This window comes from Bubalus kerabau, chromosome 5, assembly GCF_029407905.1.
Source record: "Bubalus kerabau isolate K-KA32 ecotype Philippines breed swamp buffalo chromosome 5, PCC_UOA_SB_1v2, whole genome shotgun sequence".
NCBI lineage: Eukaryota > Metazoa > Chordata > Mammalia > Artiodactyla > Bovidae > Bubalus > Bubalus kerabau.
Genome location: NC_073628.1, coordinates 41959200 through 41982669, shown reverse-complemented (window position 1 = coordinate 41982669; position 23470 = coordinate 41959200). Strand labels below are relative to the sequence as shown.

The window sequence follows — 23470 nt, the reverse complement described above, 5'->3', positions numbered from 1 at the left end:
TCAGTGGTAGAGAATCTACCTGCCAATCCGGAGACACAGGTTCAATCCTTGAGTCGGGAAGATCCCCTGAAGTAGGAAATGGGAACCCACTCTAGTATTCTCGCCTAGAAAATTCCAAGGACAGAAGAGACTGGTGGGATACAGTCCACAGGGTCGCAAAAAGTTGGACACAACTGTGCATGCACTCACACCCATGTTGTTATTCCTGTAATTTAAAAAATAATTACATGATTGTACTGTCAATTGTTAATATGTGTAACAGGTTGATGTGCATAATAAAATTCAAATAGCAGAATGAAATGTGGACCAGGCAGCATAAAAGAGGGTTTTATTGATGTCAATACTACATCTGTTCTGTAAATAACACTTTTTGTATTCATCAACCCACCATCTTTTTAAGAGAGTTACGGTCCTTTAGAATTTCTAAAAGGGAATAGCTGTTGCTTGGCATTTGAAAGATATTTTTGCTAATGCTAATATGTATTATTTATTATTTTTAATAGAAAAGGGGTTATGTTGTACTCTTATAAGTATATTAATCATGGAAGTATTTCCAACTTTAGGTTTTTTTTTTTTTTTGAGGGCAACTAAAATAATTTTTATTTTCCAGAAGAGCTCTATGTAGAGGAAATGAAACAAATCACCGAGGCAACAAATGTTTTTTCTGAGTGGCTCTGTCTTCATTGAGAAAGCTATTTATTCATGCGGTTATATAGTTGCATCTGCTGTCATGCAGCTATCGAAGCAGCACATCCATTCATTCATCTTATTCATTTAACAAGTATTTATTGAAGGCTTAATATATGCCTGACACTGGAAGGCATGGGGATATAATGAACAATCTGTTCTCGTGAAACTTTTAGTCTAATGGGAAAACAACCAATTATAGAAATAACAATGTGTGATAGGAGGTAAGTGTAGGGTGCTTTGAAATGAGCACAGGGCTACCTAAAGAATCTGCTGTGTTGGATTACACGGTAGGTAGGGGTTTCATATCAGGAAAGGGTTTTCTGAGGAAGTGACAATTAGACTGATATGCAGAATGGAGGAAACAATGGGGGAAATAGTGTTTTAGGTCAAGTCCCAGATGTGACAGATTGCTAGAAGAGAGAAAAGTGGGAGAATGGCATATCCCAGTGTGGCTTGGATGTATGGTATCCACGGTGAGTAGCAAGATAACAAAGGATGCAGAAAGAGTAGAGGCCCAGTCATAAATACCAAGTTGAGATATTATCTTAAAGGAAATAGAATTTTCCTTCCATCATTAACCCTGGTCTCAAATCCCAGTTTGCCCTGACTTCTCACCCATTTTATTTCTCTGATTTGAGCTCTCTCCTATTATCTGCCACATCCCCCTTTGCCCATCCTTAATGCCTGTTCAGTAAAAATAGTGGTTTTACCTTTCAGTAACTAGATGACCTTCTCTGAAATGTAGTTTTCTCTTCTATAAAATGGTCCATATCTTCAGGATTGTTTTGACAATAAGAACTACAAAGTACCTAGCATGTTATGTTGTAGGGGTGCGTTACTTTTATTTAATTATGGTGCAAGTGGGGGGCCCTGTGAAGGGCCACAGTCTCCCCATCTTCTTGTCTTTTCATGATGCTCTTCTCATATCTTTCCTGCCAGTGACATTGATCCTGATACATAACATCTCAACCAAGCATCTGCAATGTGGCAGGCCCACTTAGCAGAAATTGGAATAGGAGGCTTAATGGACCAGGAAAAATCTGCTGGGTGGGTGAGAGAGGCAGAAATACAGCTAATAGTAGGGAAATTTTAATAAACTCTGGCCTTTTAGTATAGAAAAGAAGGGACAAGGGCCAATGTGAAAAGATTTTATGACTACATTAGTAACCTGGGATTAACCATTTTAATTGCATAAAACACTTTAGCATATCAATTACATTAATATAATACCTTAAATTTCCTTTATTAAGTATTCCATACAACTCCCAGAATGATCAATCTAATATAAATGTCCAATGGCATAACTCTCACATGGTGGCCCTACTTGAATTCAAGATAAGTGGTTGTCCAAATTCTTACCTTAGTATGTAGATCTCCCTGGACCTAGCACGTCAATTCTTTTCCTGTCTCATCTTCCATTATTCTGCTTTGTATTTTATACTCCAGTAATGTTTAAAAAAAATTCATGGACCAGACTACTTCTATATCTATGCTACTTTTTCTGTCCTTCCTTAACTCATTGGCCCATTGGCCTTGCTGGCTCCAGTCTGGTCTTTGAAGGCGTTAGCCATGTTTCTGCTTTGGAGACTTGCACTTACTAGTCATCTGTCTAGATGGCCTCAGCCATCTGTCTCAGTCTTACTTATCTTCCAGGTCTGGCTGTTCATGCCATAACCTTTCCTAAAATCTCCAGTTAGATTTGGTATATGTAATACCTGGGACATATTTCTGACACGGAGACAACTTAACTCCTCTACTCCTTAGACCGTCTAAGAAACAACAAAGCAGTTTCCTAGAGGGGATTCAAACCCAGGTCTTTGTCACTGATGTCTGTGCTCCTATCCACTATCATTGTCTCTTGGTTAAGTAACTTCACATTTATAATGTAGTTAAAACATACTCGTGATACTACATTTTTGATTTGGTTCCTCTCAACCTAAACATCTAATTAAATAAAAATAATGCACCCACATAATGGTTAATTTAAAGTTATTCATAATTAATTGTAGGTTTGTATTTTTTGGACATGTATCTGTAGCTTGTAAAAGTAAACTTTTAGAAATGGAATAAGAATGTATCATATGAATCATACCAGTCATCTGTTGATACAGCTGTAGTAAATAGTCTTTCCTGCCAAACCTGATTACCAGGATGTTATTCACAACATCAGCCCTTTCTTGACACTATGAGTAAAAGCTATGAGTGTTGTGAAGAGCTGTGAGTTTGGGAGGATTTAGGTAAACTTTATTTTATGAGACAACTGTGGGTTTGCAAAGGAAACAAGTGCAAATCACATTTTGCAAGTCAAATAACATTTAAGTACATTTATTCTGTTCAAATTTTTTTAAATGCATAACTGTCTTTATAAAGTATAAAGTAATTTATCACTTCCTTTTATTATTTACCCATTTTTTCATCTGAATATTTGTAGATAAGATTTTCTTAAAGCAGATTATCAATGATTACAGCTTTCTGAGAGACCTGTCTCATTGCACATATGCATGTTTCACCAAAGGCAATTTGGGAATGTGTGTTTGACCAAGGTTCAGAAAATAAAGTTATAGATAAGGATTTGCCATTTATTAATGTTAGTAACTTTAGAAAATTCAGTTTACTCTCCCTGAGTCTTATTTTCTCAAGTCTGAAATGGGGATAATAAAACTGACTTATGTGTACTTCCTTCACAGGATTATTGTAGAGAATCAAATGAGTTTATTTAAAAATTATAAAATACTTTGGACATGGAAAGGATGACTAAAATTATTGAAAGGAGGAAATCCTAGAGTAAATTGAAATCTTTTATACCATTAACATACTGGGAGGTGGAAAAAACTGAGAGCTGTATCCATCTATGTGTTAGAACTAATTTTATGTTAATTACAGGGACCCAAGCAAATTGGCCTTACAATTATTAGGTCTCCCAGAACACTGAGTATTGGGCATTTGGACAGCATTTAACATCCACAACAATTTGGCTTACAGTGGCCGCACAGTATAGGATTCAGAAGCATAGCTTTTGGAGTCAGATTCTTGCTGGAGTCCTGGTTCTGCCAATTATTCGTTCTGTTGTCTGGGCCAAATTACTTAAACTAAATCTCAGTTTCTTTATTTATAAAATGAAATAATAATAAGCACTTCAAAGGGGTGTTGTGAAGATTAAATAGAGTATTCATTGCCTCCACAAATATTTGCTGAGTGCATACATGTGCCAGGCAGTACTGTAAGCAGTAGAGGTGGAACAGTGAATAAAGCAGACAGGGACCCTGCCCTCAGAGAACTTCCGTGACAGAATGAAGAGACTGGCCCTTAACAGGCACCCAGATAGCAAACATGGCAGCAATAGCTGCTATAATTTAAAAAGCTGAGAAGTGGAATATAGAGACAGATGAGTATAAAAGAGAGCAGGGCTATGTTACATAGGGTGGTCAGAGAAGTTGGAAAGGACCAGCTTTATGAAGATCTTGGGAAGAACATTCTAGGCAAGCGGGATAGCAAGTATAAATATATACATAGGGCTTAGTATAGCGGCTATACATAATGTATGGTCACCGTATAGCTGCGAATTTTTCTGTTTCTCCTCCTTATTTTCCTCTTTCCTTTTCTCTTATTTAGGGAATCTGACATTTAAGGATAAATTTCAAAGTACGATCACTAACTCAACAAGTCAGTTACCACTGTAGTGGCAAACTTTTATTATGTAGTCATGGTAATGGGGATTTTCTCTGGGCTTTCATGAATCTTTCCCAGGTTAATAGGTGTTTATTGATGAGAAAAAGAGACCAGATATTTTAACATTTTCTTGTGTACATTCAAAATTAGTACCAGATTTGAAATCCTATGAAAATATTCTCCCCCAAATACCTCTATTCCAATATTCCTGCATACACATATCCATTTCTTTGCATCTAAGTAATTCAGTTCTTGAACTAAACTTTCAGAAGACACCAGGTTTTGTGAAAAAGTGGTTTGACAATAAATGAACAAATTCTTAGAATTTAGAGTTCTATTTACCCATTAAGTAATCTTACATCAAAAGTTCCAGGAAAACCACCATTCTTTGGAGCCCTCTGAGCATAAATCATTCTCCTACTCTATTATCTGTCCATTGAATGGTATGCTCCTTTCTCAGTTGTTATGGTTAGATAAATGCAAGTTGTTCCATCCTACCACAGTGCCATTTCCCAATTGTTATCATTAGAAAATTGGGAATTGCTTTTCCCCTAAATTTCAATCTATCCCAATTCCCATTCATTCTTCCTACCTTCCCCCTCCTTTTACCCTTCTACATTTTTTACACTGTTAACTGGGAACTTCCTTACAAAATAAAAATACATGCACACACATACCTGTGTGTATACTTTGTATGTATGTTGCAATTCTGGTTAATACCCTTCAGGAGTTCCCAGTACCCTGCTGCTGCTAAGTCGCTTCAGTCGTGTCTGACTGTGTGACCCCATAGATGGCAGCCCACCAGGCTCCCCCGTCCCTGGGATTCTCCAGGCAAGAACACTAGAGTGGGTTGCCATTTCCTTCTCCATTGCATGAAAGGGAAAAGTGAAAGTGAAGTCACTCAGTCGTGTCCGACTCTTTGCTACCCCATGGACTGCAGCCTACCAGGCTCCTCCATCCATGGGATTTTTCCAGGCAAGAGTATTGGAGTGGGTTGCCATTGCCTTCTCCCCCAGTACCCTACTTCCTCGTTATTCAAAGTGTGGTCTGTTGACCAATTTCAATGGCATCCTTCAGAGCTTGTTGGAAATGCAGAATCTTGAGTCCCTTGCTAGAACTACTGAGTCAGAACTTGTGTTTTAGCAAGATAACTAGATGATTTGTATACTCAGTTGCTTTTGCACCCTTGGATTTAAGAATTGGCTTTTTGGATAAAGTTTACTAGCTTAACCTCACATACATGGCCCTCTTTCCTCTGGCCCTTGTCTAACTTTCCTGTCTCTGATCCCATCACTCTTCATGCCTTAGATTAAACTGTAGTCAATTATATTTAGTTCCCCAAACAATCTGAATTCGATTCTGTTTCTATATACCTGCTTTTCTTTTTGTCTAGAATGCCTTTCAACTCTCTAGCCTATGGTTTCTTAATAAGCTTTTTTTAACCTTTAAGGCTCAACTCACATGCAGATTTCTCTGTAAATATCTTCCTTGATACTGTTCTCCTGAACTGAGCTAGTCAATCTTTGTGTCCTAAGTATGAGATCTGTGTCTGTGTGAAAGTGAAAGTCGCTCTGTCGTGTCTAGCTCTTTGACCAAGGACTGTATAGTCCATGGAATTCTCCAGGTCAGAATACTGGAGTGGATAGCCTTTCCCTTCTCCAGGGGATCTTCCCAACCCAGGGATCAAACCCAGGTCTCCCACACTGCAGGCGTATTCTTTGCCAGCTGAACCACAAGGGAAGCCCCTATCTGAGTAATAGTCATCATCCAGTACAATCAGTTTTTACATGTGCCTATCTCTTGCTAAAATGTGATGTCTTTGAAGGTGGTGGGGAAGTTATTAGTCATGTTTATAGCCACTGATCTAGTTTGGTGCTGACGGGTATACCATAAGTGTTGATTGATTCTTTCATATAACAGACATTTGGTAGACATTGCTGACTAAGTAAATGAACTAGGAAGGAAGTGGATGGAAGCACTTCCTTCCTGCAACTTATACACACACATATGTGTATGTTTATATAGCATGTACTTCAGAAGAAATACTGGTGAAAGGTATCTTTGTATTCTGATCAATAGAATATTCAGTTGACAGGCGATTGGTGAACTTCTCTGTGAATGATTGCCGGACCTGAAATGATACTTGAAATGTCATTTTAGTACAAAAGAAATGGGATAAAAGAGGTAAAAGTCCTCACATGCTCCAAGAATAATGGCAACTTTATCACATCTCTAATAAAGCAGCTTAAGCGAGCATCATTTAAACCTTTAAGAGTCAAATTTAAAATACTTGTAGGTCAGTAGCACATTTGTGTTAATATTACATAAAAGCTAAAGCAGCCAGATCAGATTTTCAGTTTGATAAAAAAAAAAAAGGCCAACTTATATCTGTTTAGCTTCTCAGAGATTCTTTATGATATGATACTTAACCTAGTTTTAGGGGAAATTATTTGACTTTATCATATGTATATAATATATTTAGTATATATATTATATATAAATAAAATATATATAATATATTTATATATAATTAGTATTTATAATATATTTACACTAAATATATTATAAAGGTCTAATAATTTTTAGATTATATAGTATATTTTAGTATAAAACATTACAATTTGTCTTAAAGTTGTACTATAGAAAATTTAAAAGTGGCTTTATTGTCCTAAATCACTTGGTCATAAAAAAATTGAAGAAATAATAAAAGTTGTTTTTTTTTCCCCCAAAGCAGGATGCATTAGATTGCATTCAGCTTTCAGGGTACAAACTTGTCTAGGAACGGAAAGTAAGTTCACAGCACTTCTGCCTTTTTTTTTTTTTAGCATTGCTTTGCATTTTAGAGAACAAAATGTATCAGTACCATTGAATGGTTTTACCCCAAGTAGCCTCCAAAAGGAACTTAAAAAAACATAATAATGATTACTGCTTGGAATTTATCCAACTAACTCTAAAGATGACATCAGCACTATGCAAACGGAGCCCCAAATAGGTATTCTGTTATATTGTGGTTGAGATAAGAATTAAAATTTTTAGTCATTTTCAAATATATTCTTAAATTATTCTGAAAACCCTAGACGGAAATGCCTCAGAATAATCAAATATATCACTTTTACACATAGCAATAAAGGTGACAACAGAGATTCTCCATGAAGACCATTTGCACATATTTTTTAAAATTCCAAAAGTCAATTTTAAAGATACGAGTCATATCATTTATTACCCATGTCAGCAAGAATTGTTTTGGTGCATAAGACACAGTTGAAATAATAGTATTAAAACAAAACTTACCTCTCCTATAGTTCATACTTTTACAAAGAGATATATAATTTATCACATTGTATTTATGGTATCTCCAAAAAAATTACTTATTTTCAAATATAGTTCTAAATAGAAAATGTGAAGAGGAGTTAGAGATTTTATTGCTAATAAAAAGTACTTGAAAATCCTTTACTAAAGACACCATAAATGAAAACATACTTTTAGCAAAAAAAAAAAAGATTCTCCCTCCCTGGTCTTTGTTATGACTCCTCTAGGATTTCAAGCTATAGTGCTTTCTTGCTAGTCCTTTAAAATAAAACTGTCCTGAATTAATACACATGTAATTTACTTAGCAATCTGAAGTTCTATTTAAATCGAGGACAGGTCTAATTGTTAGTTCTTCCTGGCTGACTGCTTGATGTTGGCTATGGTGCCTGATCTACAAAAGCCTGAACATTCTTTCATTGATTAACATTTGTCCAAAAACATATATTCATAGGTGTCAGAAAGACAAGGCACATACAAAAATAATATCCATCTACCCGCCTTATCTTTGTGTTAGGCTTTGGCAGAATTTTTAATATCTAAGAAAAACCTCTGACAAGAGAGAACTAGCTAGATTTAAAGTGATGGCATTCTGTGTGTACTTTTCAGAAAACACTGTCCAATGTAAATGCAATTTTTGGAAACTCAAGATTATAAGAACAAATTGATATGAACTGCATACTTAATAGGTTATAATTATGTCTTATCAAAAGCTCAACTTTTTAAATCCTTTATTCTTTAGAAATATGGTAATTGTCCCCTTTCCTGTGTAGTTAATTATAAATTTCAGGAAGAATTAAGTCAGCTAAAACTCTTCACTGTTTTTTCTTTGTCTCTATGGTAGCAGTGAAAATAGAAATGAATTGCTTTGATCTTGTTTCTGAATGGCATTTCTTTCCTCAAAGGATGGGCCTTATTTGGCAGATCTGAGATTTTAGATATTTTTCATTAGCTGTTTATTCAAAAGAGGTGTTTTTTACAGATGAATTTTAAAATGTGTCAGGAAGAAAAATGTAGCTTATTTTAAAAATCACAGGCTTTGTTTCCACAGGAGTTTGTAGTTTATGATATAATAGATCTGCCAATGAAAAATATTCATTGACTGTGGTAGTAGATAATGTTCAAAGTTTCTTTCTTGCAAGAAGAAAAGTACAATTGTAGTTCATTTCGCTTGTGTCATCTTATTATGTCAGTAGGATGCAGTGACAGTTGCAAATACCAATGTCATTTAAAGTATTTTACAAGACTGTATTTTTAATCTCGTGTTTAGAAGCTTAAATTACTCTATTGAATCTAACTCTACGTAGCAATAATTCAACTTTGGAGATTTCTAGAGCTTCAGGGATTATTGGAAGATGCTTCCACAAAATTCTGTAACATAATATATTTGTTAGAAATATTTACAGACCAATTATTTCAAATATGTGATTCCAGACTGCAGAGTCAATTCTAGCTCCCAAATTTAGTCATCCTAAAACTGTTGCAGTATTTCAGATGTTCTTTCTAACTTAAATTGAAAACTTAGATTTATTTTATTTATTTATTATTTTTTTTTGTGGTGGTTGGAATTTTTTTTTTTGTTCTTCAATTTTATTTTATTTTTAAACTTTACATAATTGTATTAGTTTTGCCAAATATCAAAATGAGTCTGCCACAGGTATACATGTGTTCCCCATCCTGAACCCTCCTCCCTCCTCCCTAAAATTCCTGATGTGTGTAAAGTACTTTTGTATAAGCGGAAGACCTGGGTTTGGTCCCTGGGTTGGGAAAATACCCTGGAGAGGGGAAAGGCTACCCACTCTGGTATTCTGGCCTGTAGAATTCCATGGGCAGTCCATGGGGTCGCAAAGACTCGGACACAACTGAGCAACTTTCACCTTCATAGTTTTTCTCATTTAATTTTCATAGTGAACATGTGAGATTTGTGAGATACATATTATTTTATACTTGGGGTGAGAAAATAGGTTTAGAGAAGCTTAGTGGGATAGGAGGAAAATCTCTGTTTAATAAGTATTAATCTTATTAATTTATATGTCTCTAATTAATAAATGTATTTTATTATATAAATAAATACACTTCTGATTAGAATGTATATTGGACCCTGGGTTAAATATATTCCATTATTATTTTATATAATCCTTCTAATAATCCTTTAAACTGGGTATTATTCTCTCCACTTTATGGATGAGAAAACTGAAATTCACAGAGTCTAAGAAACTTATTCACAGAGCTAAAAAGTGACAGATTTAGCATTCTAAATATGGATTCTAAAACCTTGGATTCCTCATTGTTTTAAACGCTTTCTTCCACTGCCTTTCAGGATAAGTAATTTAATATTAGAATGAACTAACAACTCACTTCAAGTACCTGGCATCTAATAGTACTCAATAAATATTATTTTATTATAGACTTGGGAAATGCCTTCTTCCAGGGCCCTCTCTCCATTGATGCCATAAAATAAGTTCCAACAGTGACACTCATATATAATAAATATTTAAATGTGGTCTGCTTTGAACATTCAGAGCTTATATAACTCATCATAGTTAGTTTATCCAGGTAGCCAAATGATTAGAAAATATTTTAACATGACATATTCAATCCTCTTATGTACTGGTTAGCACCTCTGCTAACCCAGGCAAATGCCTGCTTGGAGAGTCACAAGAGATTTTGGAAAACGTGATCATGACTCAGGCTTGCCATCACTGTCTCCTGAAAAACTCGCTCTCTCAGCATTCAGCATCCTTTGGAGAATGGGTCAGCAGCATTTTTCTCATTTGCAGAAGAGCTGAATGCATGATTTCCCAGCACAATGTCAATCTTACTAAGGATTTCTTAAGAAACTAGTTAGGCCAACTCATTTTAAACATCTTTGACACCTGAGAAAATATTAATGAAAGGAAGCAAGTACGAAGATAAGCCCAGGAAGGTATAAAGTTGAATATTGAGGAATTAAGCCCAAAATTTAATGACAAATGTTAATGCTGACCATGAGTGGGTTTTTCATCTGTAGTAGATATCTTGAACAAGCAGGATGTAGTACTAGAAATCTTCTTATTTGGGCTCTCCGTTGTTACTTTAAAACTTCTTAAATCAGAGTAGAGTTGATGAATGATATTGTGTATTATATGTGTACAATATAGTCATTCACAATGTTTAAAGATTATACTCTGCTTGCTGTTTTTATGCAATATTATCTATATTTTCTGTATTATACAATATATCCTTGTAGCTTATTTTATACAAAATTGTTTATTTAAAGCTTCTTAGTGTCAGTGATCCCTACTTTGCTGTCTTGATGAAAACTCCAGCAGTCCTTGACTTTCCAGGTACTTGCAAAGAATTAAAAGTCCTACAGTCACTTAAAATCACAAATACAGCCTCAATTAAGTAATTAAAATTGTCCAGTCTCAAATATTAATCAGAACTCTGAACACTTTTCCTGATTAAATATTCTCTTTTTCTAACGATGGGGTCTTCAGATAGAGTGTCTGCTTTGGGGTAATGCTATAGGTAGGGCTTGGTATTTTTTTTTTTTTTTCTTCTTCTTTCTCATTTGCTAGTTGCTTATTGATCCCTCCAGGTTTGAAGTATGGTAGGGAAATTAAAAAAAAGGAGAGCAGAAAGTTATTACCCTGGGATTGTCATATTTTTTGCTCTCTGAGCCTGACATCATCATAATGATAATAATAACAAAACAAAGAAAATAGCTGACACTTACGTAATGTTATGTCTAGGAATAATTTTAAGCACTTGTATTAATTCTTTTAATCTTCATAACTGAGACAAAGAGAATTTAGCAATAGACCCTGGGTCATCATTGTTGTGGGTCTTAGGGAGTTTCTCTTTCTGGGCCTGCCTAAATTTCTTGTGGGGCTACCCTGGTGGCTTACTGGTAAAGAATCTGCCCACCAATGCCAGGAGACACATCCCCTGGAGGAGGAAATGGTGACCTACTTCAGTATTCCTGAGTGTGAAATCCCATGGACAGAGGAGCTTGGCAAGCTGTAGTTCATGGGTGGCAAAGCATCTTTATGGCATATTAGGAAACTAATTGGATGAAAATCTTTATTTCTTTAAGTACAATTATTTATATACATATTTGTATACACAAACATGTATGTATGGATGAATGTATGCTGCTAAGTCGCTTCAGTCGTGTCCCACTCTGTGTGACCCCAGAGACGGCAGCCCACCAGGCACCCCCGTCCCTGGGATTCTCCAGGCAAGAACACTGGAGTGGCTTGCCATTTCCTTCTCCGATGCATGAAAGTGAAAAGTGAAAGTGAAGTCGCTCAGGTTGTCTACTTGAAAGTTATACAGTCGTGTCCAACTCCTAAAGACCCCATGGACTGCTGTCTACCAGGCTCCTCCGTCCATGGGATTTTCCAGGCAAGAGTACTGGAGTGGGGTGCCATTGCCTTCTCCGGGATGAATGTATACATACACATTATATAGCTCTATAAAATCAATGATTTGAAGGTATCCTAAAGAGTTGTGTTTTTCCCCCAATTTTTTTGAAATTTATGTAAATATACTAAAGCATATATTACTCAGTTCAGTTCAGTTGTTCAGGTGTGTCCGGCTCTTTGCGACCCCATGAATCACAGCACGCAAGGCCTCCCTGTCCATCACCAACTCCCGGAGTTCACCCAAACTCATGTGCATCGAGTCGGTGATGCCATCCAGCCATCTCATCCTCTGTCATCCCCTTCATTCTCCTCCTGCCCCCAATCCTTCCCAGCATCAGAGTCTTTTCCAATGAGTCCACTCTTCGCATGAGGTGGCCAAAATATTGGAGTTTCAGCTTCAGCATCAGTCCTTTCAATGAACACCCAGGACTGGTCTCCTTTAGGATGGACTGGTTGGATCTCCTTGCAGTCCAAGGGACTCGCGAGAGTCTTCTCCAACACCACAGTTCAAAAGCATCAATTCTTCAGTGCTCAGCTTTCTTCACAGTCCAACTCTCACATTCATTCATGACCACTGGAAAAACCATAGCCTTGACTAGACGGACCTTTGTTGGCAAAGTAATACCTCTGCTTTTTAATATGCTATCTAGGTTGGTCATAACTTTTTAATATGCTATCTAGGTTGGTCATAACTTTCCTTTCAAGGAGTAAGCGTCTTTTAATTTCATGGCTGCAGTCACCATCTGCAGTGATTTTGGAGCCCCCCCAAAATAAAGTCTGCCACTGTTTCCACTGTTTCCCCATCTATTTCCATGAAGTGATGGGACCAGATGCCATGATCTTCGTTTTCTGAATGTTGAGTTTTAAGCCAACTTTTTCACTCTCTTCTTTCACTTTCATCAAGAGGCTTTTTAGTTCCTCTTCACTTTCTGCTATAAGGGTGGTGTCATCTGCATATCTGAGGTTACTGATATTTCTCCCTGCAATCTTGATTCCAGCTTGTGCTTCTTCCAGCCCAGCGTTTCTCATGATGTACCTGCATATAAGTTAAATAAACAGGGTGACAATATACAGCCTTGACGTACTCCTTTTCCTATTTGGAACCAGTCTGTTGTTCCATGTCCAGTTCTAACTGTTGCTTCCTGACCTGCATACAGATTTCTCAAGGGGCAGGCCAGGTGGTCTGGTATTCCCATCTGTTTCAGAATTTTCCAGAGTTTATTGTGATCCACACACTCAAAGGCTTTGGCATAGTCAATAAAGCAGAAATAGATGTTTTTCTGGAACTCTCTTGCTTTTTTGATGATCCAGCAGATGTTGGCAATTTGATCTCTGGTTCCTCTGCCTTTCCTAAAACTAGCTGGAACATCTGGAAGTTCACAGTTCACGTATTGCTGAAGCCTGGCTTGGAGAATTTTGAGCATTACTTTACTAGTGTGTGAGATGAGTGCAATTGTGTGGTAGTTTGAGCATTCTTTGGCATTGCCTTTCTTTGGGATTGGAATGAAAACTGACCTTTTCCAGTCCTGTGGCCCCTGCTGAGTTTTCCAAATTTGCTGGCATATTGAGTGCAGCACTAGTCAGCAAACATGTTTTCTAGTAATTTTCAGTTCAGTTCAGTTCAGTTGTTCAGGTGTGTCCGGCTCTTTGCGACCCCATGAATTGCAGCACGCCAGGCCTCCCTGTCCATCACCAACTCCCGGACCTCACTCAGACTCACGTCCATTGAGTTGGTGATGCCATCCAGCCATCTCATCCTCTGTCGTCCCCTTCTCCTCCTGCCCCCAATCCCTCCCAGCATCAGAGTCTTTTCCAATGAGTCAACTCTTCGCATGAGGTGGCCAAAGTACTGGAGTTTCAGCTTTAGCATCATTCCTTCCAAAGAACACCCAGGGCTAATCTCCTTTAGCATGGACTAAGCATTAATTCTTAAATAATGATGTTTACAATAATTCATCCTTTAAATATAATTATTCCTTACATTTATACCATACTACATCTCACAATGTATTTGGAAACACAGTAGTACAGTCATTTTAGTTCTGCCATAGCACTTAATTTTGCCCCTTGGAAATATCATGTTTTAATCTCTTTTTCTTTATCTGTCAAACACCTGAGAGTTTCGGAAAAGATGGGAAAGATACCTTATGTGCTTTTCCAGAGACCAAACTCAGGAGAACCTCTTGAGTTTTTGTTTGTTTGTTTTTATAGGATCAAGGATAAGCCTGGATCCCTCTAGGTCCACTCTGTGGCAGGACTCCCTGCTGTCCATAAGCTGTGAAGTAGAAATAAACGAGGGGAATGGCTGAAGTCTGCTTTCCCTGTAGCATAGAATCATACTCGCCCTCATTCCTAGGTTTCTGTGACCCCAAATCAAGGGATTTCCTCACCAAGTCCAAGGACACCTTGGTTCACTATCAGCTGGTGCATGGCATCCCTTTAGTTGGAAGGCCCTCTACTCATCCTTTCACTCCTACAATCTTCACTAGAAAAATGAAGTATCTTCTCTATAAAGCAATGCCTGACTCAGTCACAGTTCAAGAGTCTGGCCTTTGGCCTTAGTTTGTCTGCACCATTTTTCAGGGTCCTTGCTCATCCCTTGCTCCTGATCCTAAAAATGGATGAGATACATCTTTTTCCTCTGTCCATGTCACTTTTTATTTATATCATATGGTATACCATATACCAGCTTTCATTATATAATAATTTCATGATTATTAGTGGCCCTTTTTCTTGGATTGAGAACTTCTCTAGACATAGACTGAGTCTTGATATATCCTTATTTCTAAATAATACAATAGCTAATTTATTAATGAATATTTGTTGACTAAATGAATAAATGAATGAGTGGTCCTAGTTTTTAATCCTGTTTTAAAAGTAACATGTTGCATTATATCTCCTAAAATGTTGGGTGCATTTTAAGAGAGGATTTAAATTTTAATATCTCTAAATTCTGTTATCTCTATATATACCAAGCATGTATGAGAAATGAGTGGCTGAATAAATAAGTTTGTATATAGTACTATTATATGACACTTCTGAACACAGGAAAAAATTCTATGATTATGAGAATCATTTTATTATGAATAGAACAACAGAGGTTTTTAGTTTTTTTCTCTGCTTTTAGAAGAACATGCTGTTTTGAATGAAGCATTTAGGTCAAAATTTTATTTGGGTATATCAATTCTTATTCTACCACACACAAACTTGTTCTGAGGATTAAATGACTAAAATGTCACTTTGTTGTTATTTAGTTGCTCAGTTGTATGCAACTCTTTTCCCGACCCAATGGACTGTTGCCCACCGGGCTTTTTTGTCCATGGGATTTCGCAGGCAAGAATACTGGAGTAGGTTGTCCTTTGGTTCTCCAGGGGATCTTCCTGACGCAGGGATCAGATCTTCATCGGCAGGCGGATTCTTTACCACTGGGGAAGCCCATACAGGCACTTCAGTTCAGTAGCTCAGTTGTGTCCGACTCTTTGCGACACCATGAACCACAGCACGCCAGGCCTCCCTGTCCATCACCAACTCCCAGAGTTTACCCAGACTCATGTCCATTGAGTCAGTGATGCCATCCAACCATCTCATCCTCTGTTGTCCCCTTCTCCTCCTGCCCTCAACCTTTCCCAGCATCAGGGTCTTTTCAAATGAGTCAGCTCTTTGCATCAGGTGGCCAAAGTGTTGGAGTTTCAGCTTCAACATCAGTCCTTCCAGTGAATGCCCAGGACTGATCTAAACTCCAAAACACTGTAACAAATGTAAGCCTCTGATACACAAAAAATTTCTACTCTCTCTGAAGATGGAATGGGTTGAGTGAAAAATCTTTATAGCATTTTCTTGAAATTCTTTGTGGTTAGATATTTATACAATCAATCTGAGATGTAATTGTCCAGCATTTTTGGCTCATTTGCTCAGGATATTCTGGAATGAAATATGTCAAGATAATTAAAGTCAAAAAAAGACAACCAACAAAGATGAGAGAGCTGGAGACAGCATAATATTTTAAAAAGACCAAAACTCAATAGATAGTTTTGTCTCTTAAGAAAACATGTTTTTCAGAGTTAGCTTTTCAAATCCCTAAATTCTGGTCAAGTCATATATCAACAGTCTAGAGGCATAAATATTCAGTGTCGATGGATGAGAGGGAGAAGGGAAAGTGAAATCTGTCTTTAGGGTAATTTGGAGAGAGACTGGCCATTGAGGGAATTCTAATGTTTCCTCTTGATTTTTGACCTAAGAATTAACTTAAAAATAGACTAGAGAGTGTCCTTTCCCCTAGTATTTATACTGATTCTTGCTGGCCTTCTAAGGGCTGTGCTGTGCTTAGTTGCACAGTCATGTCTGACTCTTTGTGACTGTAGCCCGCCAGACTCCTCTGTCCCAGGCTCCTTTGCCTGGGGATTCTCCAGGCAAGAATACTGGAATGGGTTGCCGTGCCCTCCTCCAGGGAATCTTCCCAACCCAGTTATCATACCCAGGTCTCCCACATAGCAGGTGGATTCTTTACCTTCTGCGCCACCAAGGAAGCCCATAGCCAATAACCCCAAACTCCGTTTTGTTGCCCGCATTAAATATTAGAGAGAAAAATACTAAAGATGGAGAAGGAAAAATTCTAGGAAAAAGAGAATTTTTAACCTTTTGCTTCCCTAGCTGTGACAGTTCCCTTGACCTATGTTAGATTCTGTCTTCTTTAGAAGTAGAATAAAGGGGTAGGTAAAACCTGAGGTTGGGGTTTTCAGTAAGGACACTGAGTGGAAAACTCTTGTGAGAGTGTTTGGTCCAGTAGCTCTTAACCTTTATTATCATGCAAACTCACAGAGAAGTAACCATATCCTGTGCTAACAGTGGATCAGAATGATAGGGATCCTCAACGGAGGATGTACCTCTTTGGAGGAGGAAACAGATTAGATTATTGAGAGGAATATAGGTGGCTATGCGCTTCTCCGATGGCTCAGCTGCAAAGAACTGCCTGCCTGCAATGCAGGAAACCAGGCTTTGATCCCTGGGTTGGGAAGATTCCTGCAGAAGGGGATGGCAACCCACTCCAGTATTCTTGCCTGGAGAATCCCATGGACAGAGGAGCCTAGCAGGCTGCAGTCCATAGGGTCACGAAGAGTCAGACAGGACTGAAGTGACTGAGCACACATGCGGCACTCACATGGGTAGATATGTGAGTGGATCAAATAAAATCCTCTCAGTTTATAAGTGAGAAAAATAAGGTTTGAAGTGTTAAAGTAACTTCCCCAAAGTTCCACAAATAGATTCATGGAGACACTAATGAAATCTAAGATCCCAACTTCTAGTCTAATCTTATTTTTTTCTAGTCACACACTGTAGATTACAAAATAATATATGTTTTCATAGCATCTGTCTTCAGTAGGCCTTTTTATGTTATCTGTCCCTGTGTGGTCATATTGTTAATTTTCGTAATTAAAGCACCGATTAACAATATGATCACATATTGTGTGTGATCATATTGTTAATTTTCATGGTTAAAATACCAATGGGCTTCCCTGGTGGTTCAGTGGTAAACAAACCTGCAATGGAAGAGACCCAGGTTTGATCCCTGGGTCAGGAAGATCCCCTGGAGATGGGAATGGCAACCCACTCCAGTATTCTTGCCTGGAGAATTCCATGGACAGAGGAGCCTGGTAGACTACAGTAGCCCATGGGGTCGCAGAGAGTCTAACACTTTCACAATGAGAAGGCCTTAATATCTGAAACTCAGGTAATAGTGAGACAAGAAACTCCGAGAGAGTTCTATCTTTCTTTATTCCATGGTATATATCCATAGAAATTTAAACACTCCTTATTTATGCCCCCCATCACATTTTATGAGTACTCATATTCCTACAACTAAGCACAGCTCACTTATTTATTAAATTTTGCCTCTTTACCATGTGCTCCATAAAAATATACATTATCTAGATATAAAAAGAGCTTATTATTACTACTATTACTACTAATAACTATTATGAATTACTACAAAAGACACATTCTTCACCACTAACATTATTTGGTATGACTTCTCATAATTAGAAATAATAGCTAGCATTTTAATAATGCTTTCAAATTTCAAAAAGCTTATCTTTATATGTAGGTAAATTATATTTATCTGACTTATCCTATCAGAAAAGGAAAATAAAATTGTCCTTTTACTTTGCATGTCCTTTTTCATAAAGTCCTTACAAATTGTGATAGTTATCTGAAGCAAATCTTTATCATCTGAGAGCAGTCCTATGGATTTGTATATGCTGAGTCACTCAGTCATGTCTGACTCTGTGACCCCATTGACTGTAGCCCGCTGGGTTCCTCTGTCCATGGAATTTTCCAGGCAAGAATACTAGAGTGGGTTAGCCGTTTCCTTCTTTAGGGGATCTTCCCGACCCAGGGATTGAACCTGCATCTTCTGCACTGGCAGGAGAATTCTTTACCACTGAACCACGTGGAGAGCCCTGTGAATTAGGCAAGATACTAATTCTGTTTTACGGATGTGACTGCCAGACTCACAGCACCTCCTGGCAGCAGGCACGTGGTAGAGCTTAGATTGAAATTGTGGTCACCTGACACCAGTCCAGGGTACCTTATATACCCTGTTGGTACTTTATGTCATATTTTGATTTAAACAAGAATACTGAGCCTGGAGATTGATGATCTAAGTGTATTTTTATGGTGACTTTATCAATAATCACTCAAACAGCATTTCAGAGTTTAGTGATGCCTTAAAAATAAATCACCTAAATAAAGGTTGCTCTGAAAAGCTTACAAATCACAAAATAAGATTCTTAGCACAAGTACTGAATCCAATACTTTGTTCCAGTTAAATTAGACATGTTAGGATCATTGATAAGATGAAATCATGTTAGTTGATGACATGTCTTAAGCTCCATTAAACAGAAAATGAAAAATATGAGCTTCTCATAGAAGGAGCATGCATGGGCCGCAGAGTCAGTCAGATTTTTGCTGCAGTCTCAGTTATGCTGCTTTCCTGTAGGATAACTTATAGATGAGTTTCTTACCCTCTGTGAGCCTCAGTTTTTTCTTCTGTCAAATGGGCATAGCAATACTTCTGTCCATATTTGTTTTAGCAATGAGTGATAAAATACTGAATCCAGAATAATCCTTAGCATATTTAGTAGTTCACTAAATCACATCTGTGGTTTATATGATTATTGCTAATATTGTTAGTAATTTTTATGTATTATACTTGAGTGTGCAATAAAATAAGAGATAAAAAAGTTTCGTTATAATCATTTCCTCCCCTTTTAGCACTAATCAGAGCTCTTATTACAGGATGGAGCTGTATTGCTGGTTAAAAGAAAGCACTTCATTTTCTCTAAAAGGCCAATTAGCATTGAATTTATAGGAGTTACAACAAGAGAATAGGTTAGCCTGAGACATTTCTTATGTATCTCTTAAGTGAAATATCTCTTATATGAAAAGTACTGCCTGACAAATGGTTTAGAATGTTAAATCTCTGTGCTCCTGGTTTCAATTCTTTGCACCTCAGTCTCTGATCTGACAAGAAAGGCCTCTAAAATCTATCTTGTCCAACTTTACTTTCTCTGGTTCTATGAAATGCCCTAGAGAGATCTTCACTACTAGTTCACAGTCTGGAAGGGGAGATAAGTAAACACATCTTTCTGTTACTTGGCTCAAGTGGTCTCACAGGGATACAGGATGTATCAGGGTCCTCGGGGAACCCAGAGGAGAGACCAGGTCTGCCTCTGGCTTTGGAGGCTTCTCAGATGGTTCCTACCGGGATCTGAAAGACCAGCTGCTGAGAAAGCCTGATTCCAAAACCCCAGGATTTAGAGTGATACAACAAAGCAAAGAATAGTTTCTTGGGCCTTGATAAGAGTAGAAATAACATACCTCGTTTCTTTCAGCACTGCACCAAAAAATCATCCTCAAAGATTTCTTCTGTACTTGTAAATATGGCAATAAATATGTTGATGATAAACCTATCAATGGTGTATATTGCTGCACATAGTATATAGAACATAATATCAGTTTTATTTATTTGCAGCAAAACCAAGGCAAGTGTCCAGCCCAGAACTGTTCGGTGGAAGGTCCTGCTTGGATGCCTGTTCACCACTGTACTGTAAGTTACTTGGATTATTCTAAGATTGGCCAGGTTAAGAGATAATTATTTTTATATTTTGGAACAACCTTCATGGAATGTGCTAGAATACACTCTGAAATTCTAGAGTTCAGCAGACCTTTTGAAAGGAGAAAGAATGTCTCCTCAGAACGCTCTTCATTATAAGAAACACCTGTGACTAGGGATTGCATGTATTTCTTTTTGGAGTGAAAGCAAATTGCAAAGGATTTGTCTAAATGGATTATAGATGGTTTACAATTGAATAGTCTTTGAAATGAATATATTTGCCCATTTATTTTTCTTAGTAGCTGCATATTCATGAATACTTGATTTTAGATGCCTTAGAGAAAGATTCTTTCTCTTCTTCCATTCTTGTGTTGACTGTTTAATAGTGATGAGTACACGGATTTGCAATTTTCAACTCTTCGTGTTATAATAATAGACTGCATTTGTGTGAAATCTTCCATCACAGAATTTTCAAGTGCCTTAGAAACAAACAGGTACTATGTCATTATTCTTGTGTAGCAAATTGAAGACTTAAATGCAGAGGAACTAAGAACAGTGCACGAATTCTAAGTCTGGGAATAGATTCTGGACACCCTGACTGTCCTTTCGTGAACTCACTCTGCTAAGCTGTGCTGTGAATAAGTGAAGAAAGTGACTGATTCATATGATTCTCTCTTATACATACATTGCCCGATAGAAAGGACAGTGGTTCCTCTGGGAACTGTGTGTGCTGTAACTGACAGTTTGCAAGTCATGAAATAATTTGTGTGTGATGAGGACAAAAAGTTCAAAGGTTCCTTTTGAGACATTCCCCTCGTTTGACCCACCTTGCAGGCAGTGTAAAGTGATATGTGGAACTCTTTAATAAATACCCTCATCTTTTGTTGAGGTACAGGCTTCTGAAAGGCGCAGCTGCACTATCATAGCATGACTGATGACTGTTAAAAGGCAGTAGGTCTGGGGGAGCCTGCTTCTCACACAGATTGTGTGAGAAAACGGAAGCTTGTCTCTTTGTCTTTTGTTTATCTGTGGAAGATGAGATGGTAGGGTCAGCTTAATGAAGGAGAGACGATGGTGGTAAATTTTGGAGGCATTTTTGCAGTGTGGAAGCAGCTGAGATTTGCTCGAGACTCGGAGAATAAAAATGTCACACTTTTGTGAGCAGATGGTCAGAAGGGAGTGTATGCTTAGGGACTCTGCTGATGCCAGAGAAAAGATGAGCTTTAATAATTCTATTTCTTCATCAATCACTGCTTTTATTGTATCCCTGATGATATTATTTCACAATTACTGATTTATATGTCTGTTTCTACAAGGAAATCATGTACTCTTCAGGGTCCTAGTATACCTACATCTAGGTAAATCCCTGAGTTCATGGTAGGAGCTCTGTGAGTGTAGATTTAATAAATGCATCTTCAATCTGTTGATTTCCTCTTTATAATATAAGCTTCAGTAAATTTTTTACAGCCCTCATATTTCTTGCTGAAGAAGAATAAATATATATTTTACTTTCTTAGGTGGTTTCCATTTCTGACCTTCAGGTGTCCTGTTATACTTTTTCCTTCAGAGTGTGTGTTTTGAGGAATTTTGTTCTCATACTAAACAAAATTTTGTCATTTGATTCAGCTGTGCCAGGCACTGTGGCAATTGCTAAAGAAGAAAGATAAGATAGTGATTGCATTTTATCAAACACATTCATGTAATCCAGTTAATAGCTGATCCTCCAGAATACTGATAATTCCATCTCCAAATAAAATAAATTTGACATTATAGTTATTTTGTGTAGTCTTACTGCAGGAAAGTCCATTATTAGAATTGTGTGTCTTATGGTTTAACAAAACAGTTGAGCCTTCATGATTGCCTTGGGGTTGGACCATTGAGGATCTGAGAATCCCAATTGTCTTCCTGCTGTAGGACACTAAAGATCAAATATGGAGATGACTACATTTAAGATCCTTCCTGAGGATCACAATTGTGAAGGGCCAACATTGAAATCTGATGTTCAGTTCTATGGTTAGGTGAGGGCATCAAAAAGATGTTTCTTCTTGCTCCTGCTTTACAATTGGGAGCTACTGTTTACATAGATTTCCTTTGCCATTTACTTAAAAGTAATAGTGAGCTGGCCAAGAGGTTCATTTGGGTTTCTCCATATGATGTTACAGAAAAACTTTTTGGCCAACCGAATACATCTCCTAGTGGGGCAGACACTTTCTGCAGGAATTGTGCAACCCATAATGATTCTACTTTCTCTGTTCAGTAACTCCTTTCTGCAAAGGTAGGCACCTCACAGCCGTGTTTGGGCTCTCTGAGTCTATCCCGGGCCGTGACTGACTGATCCAGAGCTAAATATTTGATTCTAGGTGAGCCAGTTGGATTCTGTCTCCTGGGTATTTTAAATCTGTACCAGAGAGATATGAAACTAATAGCCATCAATATTGAATCATATGAATGATAATAGTTTGGGAAACAACCTGTGAACTTCAGTTGCTAAAATTCCTTGAGCTGCCAAGTATTTGCCCTTTGAGGTTTTGCTTCCTCAAATCTCTCTTTGATTTTGTGAAAAGGTCCCAATAATCTGCTGATAACCAGTAAGTTACTTTTTTCCGTTAAGTTGTATACATTTTTTTTGATAACCGTAAACTATTCTGTACTGGGCTATAACTGATTAACGATGTTGTGGTAGTTTCAGGTGAACAGCGAAGGGATTCAGCCATACATGTTCATATGTCCATTCTCCCCCAAACCCGCCCCCCACCCCAGTCCAGGCTGGCACATAACACTGAGCAGAGTTCCATGTTAGATTTTATTTTGTTTGTTTTGAGAAATTTATTGTTCTTTGATTTATTTGTAGCCAAAAAGTAAATAAAACTCCCTTAACTAGTATCCCCTGGTCAGCAACATTTATGGAGCTCCCGCTAGAGTTAAAGTTGATGTAATGAGTAGTTATCTCAGACAGAAAGAAGTACTCAGAATCGTGGGATTTTGATAATTTATAATAGTCCATCCATTTCAGTATTTGGTTATATACAATAGGTGGGTACATAAAAATGAGCAAGGAATAATTTGGTAATGACTTAATCCACATTCTAAAGTGAAAAGTATGGATGGTTAACTATACAGTAGTAAAAAGCATCTTTACATAACAAAACTGTATGAGATATGTAAAGTAGTTCTGGTATTAATTTTCATTTTCTCATCTCTCAAGAAATAGAGAAAATCTTAGTCTCCTGTGTTTAACAGAATGTCTTATTAGTCTCAAATCCCCCATGGGCTGAAGCAGGTTATA

General features: G+C 37.4%; 1 protein-coding gene across 7 annotated transcripts in view; it reads left to right on the top strand.

Annotated features, from left to right (window-relative positions):
- Positions 1-23470, top strand: part of LOC129652658 (disks large 1 tumor suppressor protein-like) — a 690295-nt gene that overhangs the window by 514101 nt on the left and 152724 nt on the right. For all 7 annotated transcript variants that reach the window (XM_055581514.1, XM_055581513.1, XM_055581519.1 and 4 more), the window contains one exon: positions 20104-20178. In XM_055581514.1, coding sequence (XP_055437489.1) covers positions 20104-20178 — 75 coding nt within the window. The remainder of the gene's footprint in view (positions 1-20103; positions 20179-23470) is intronic.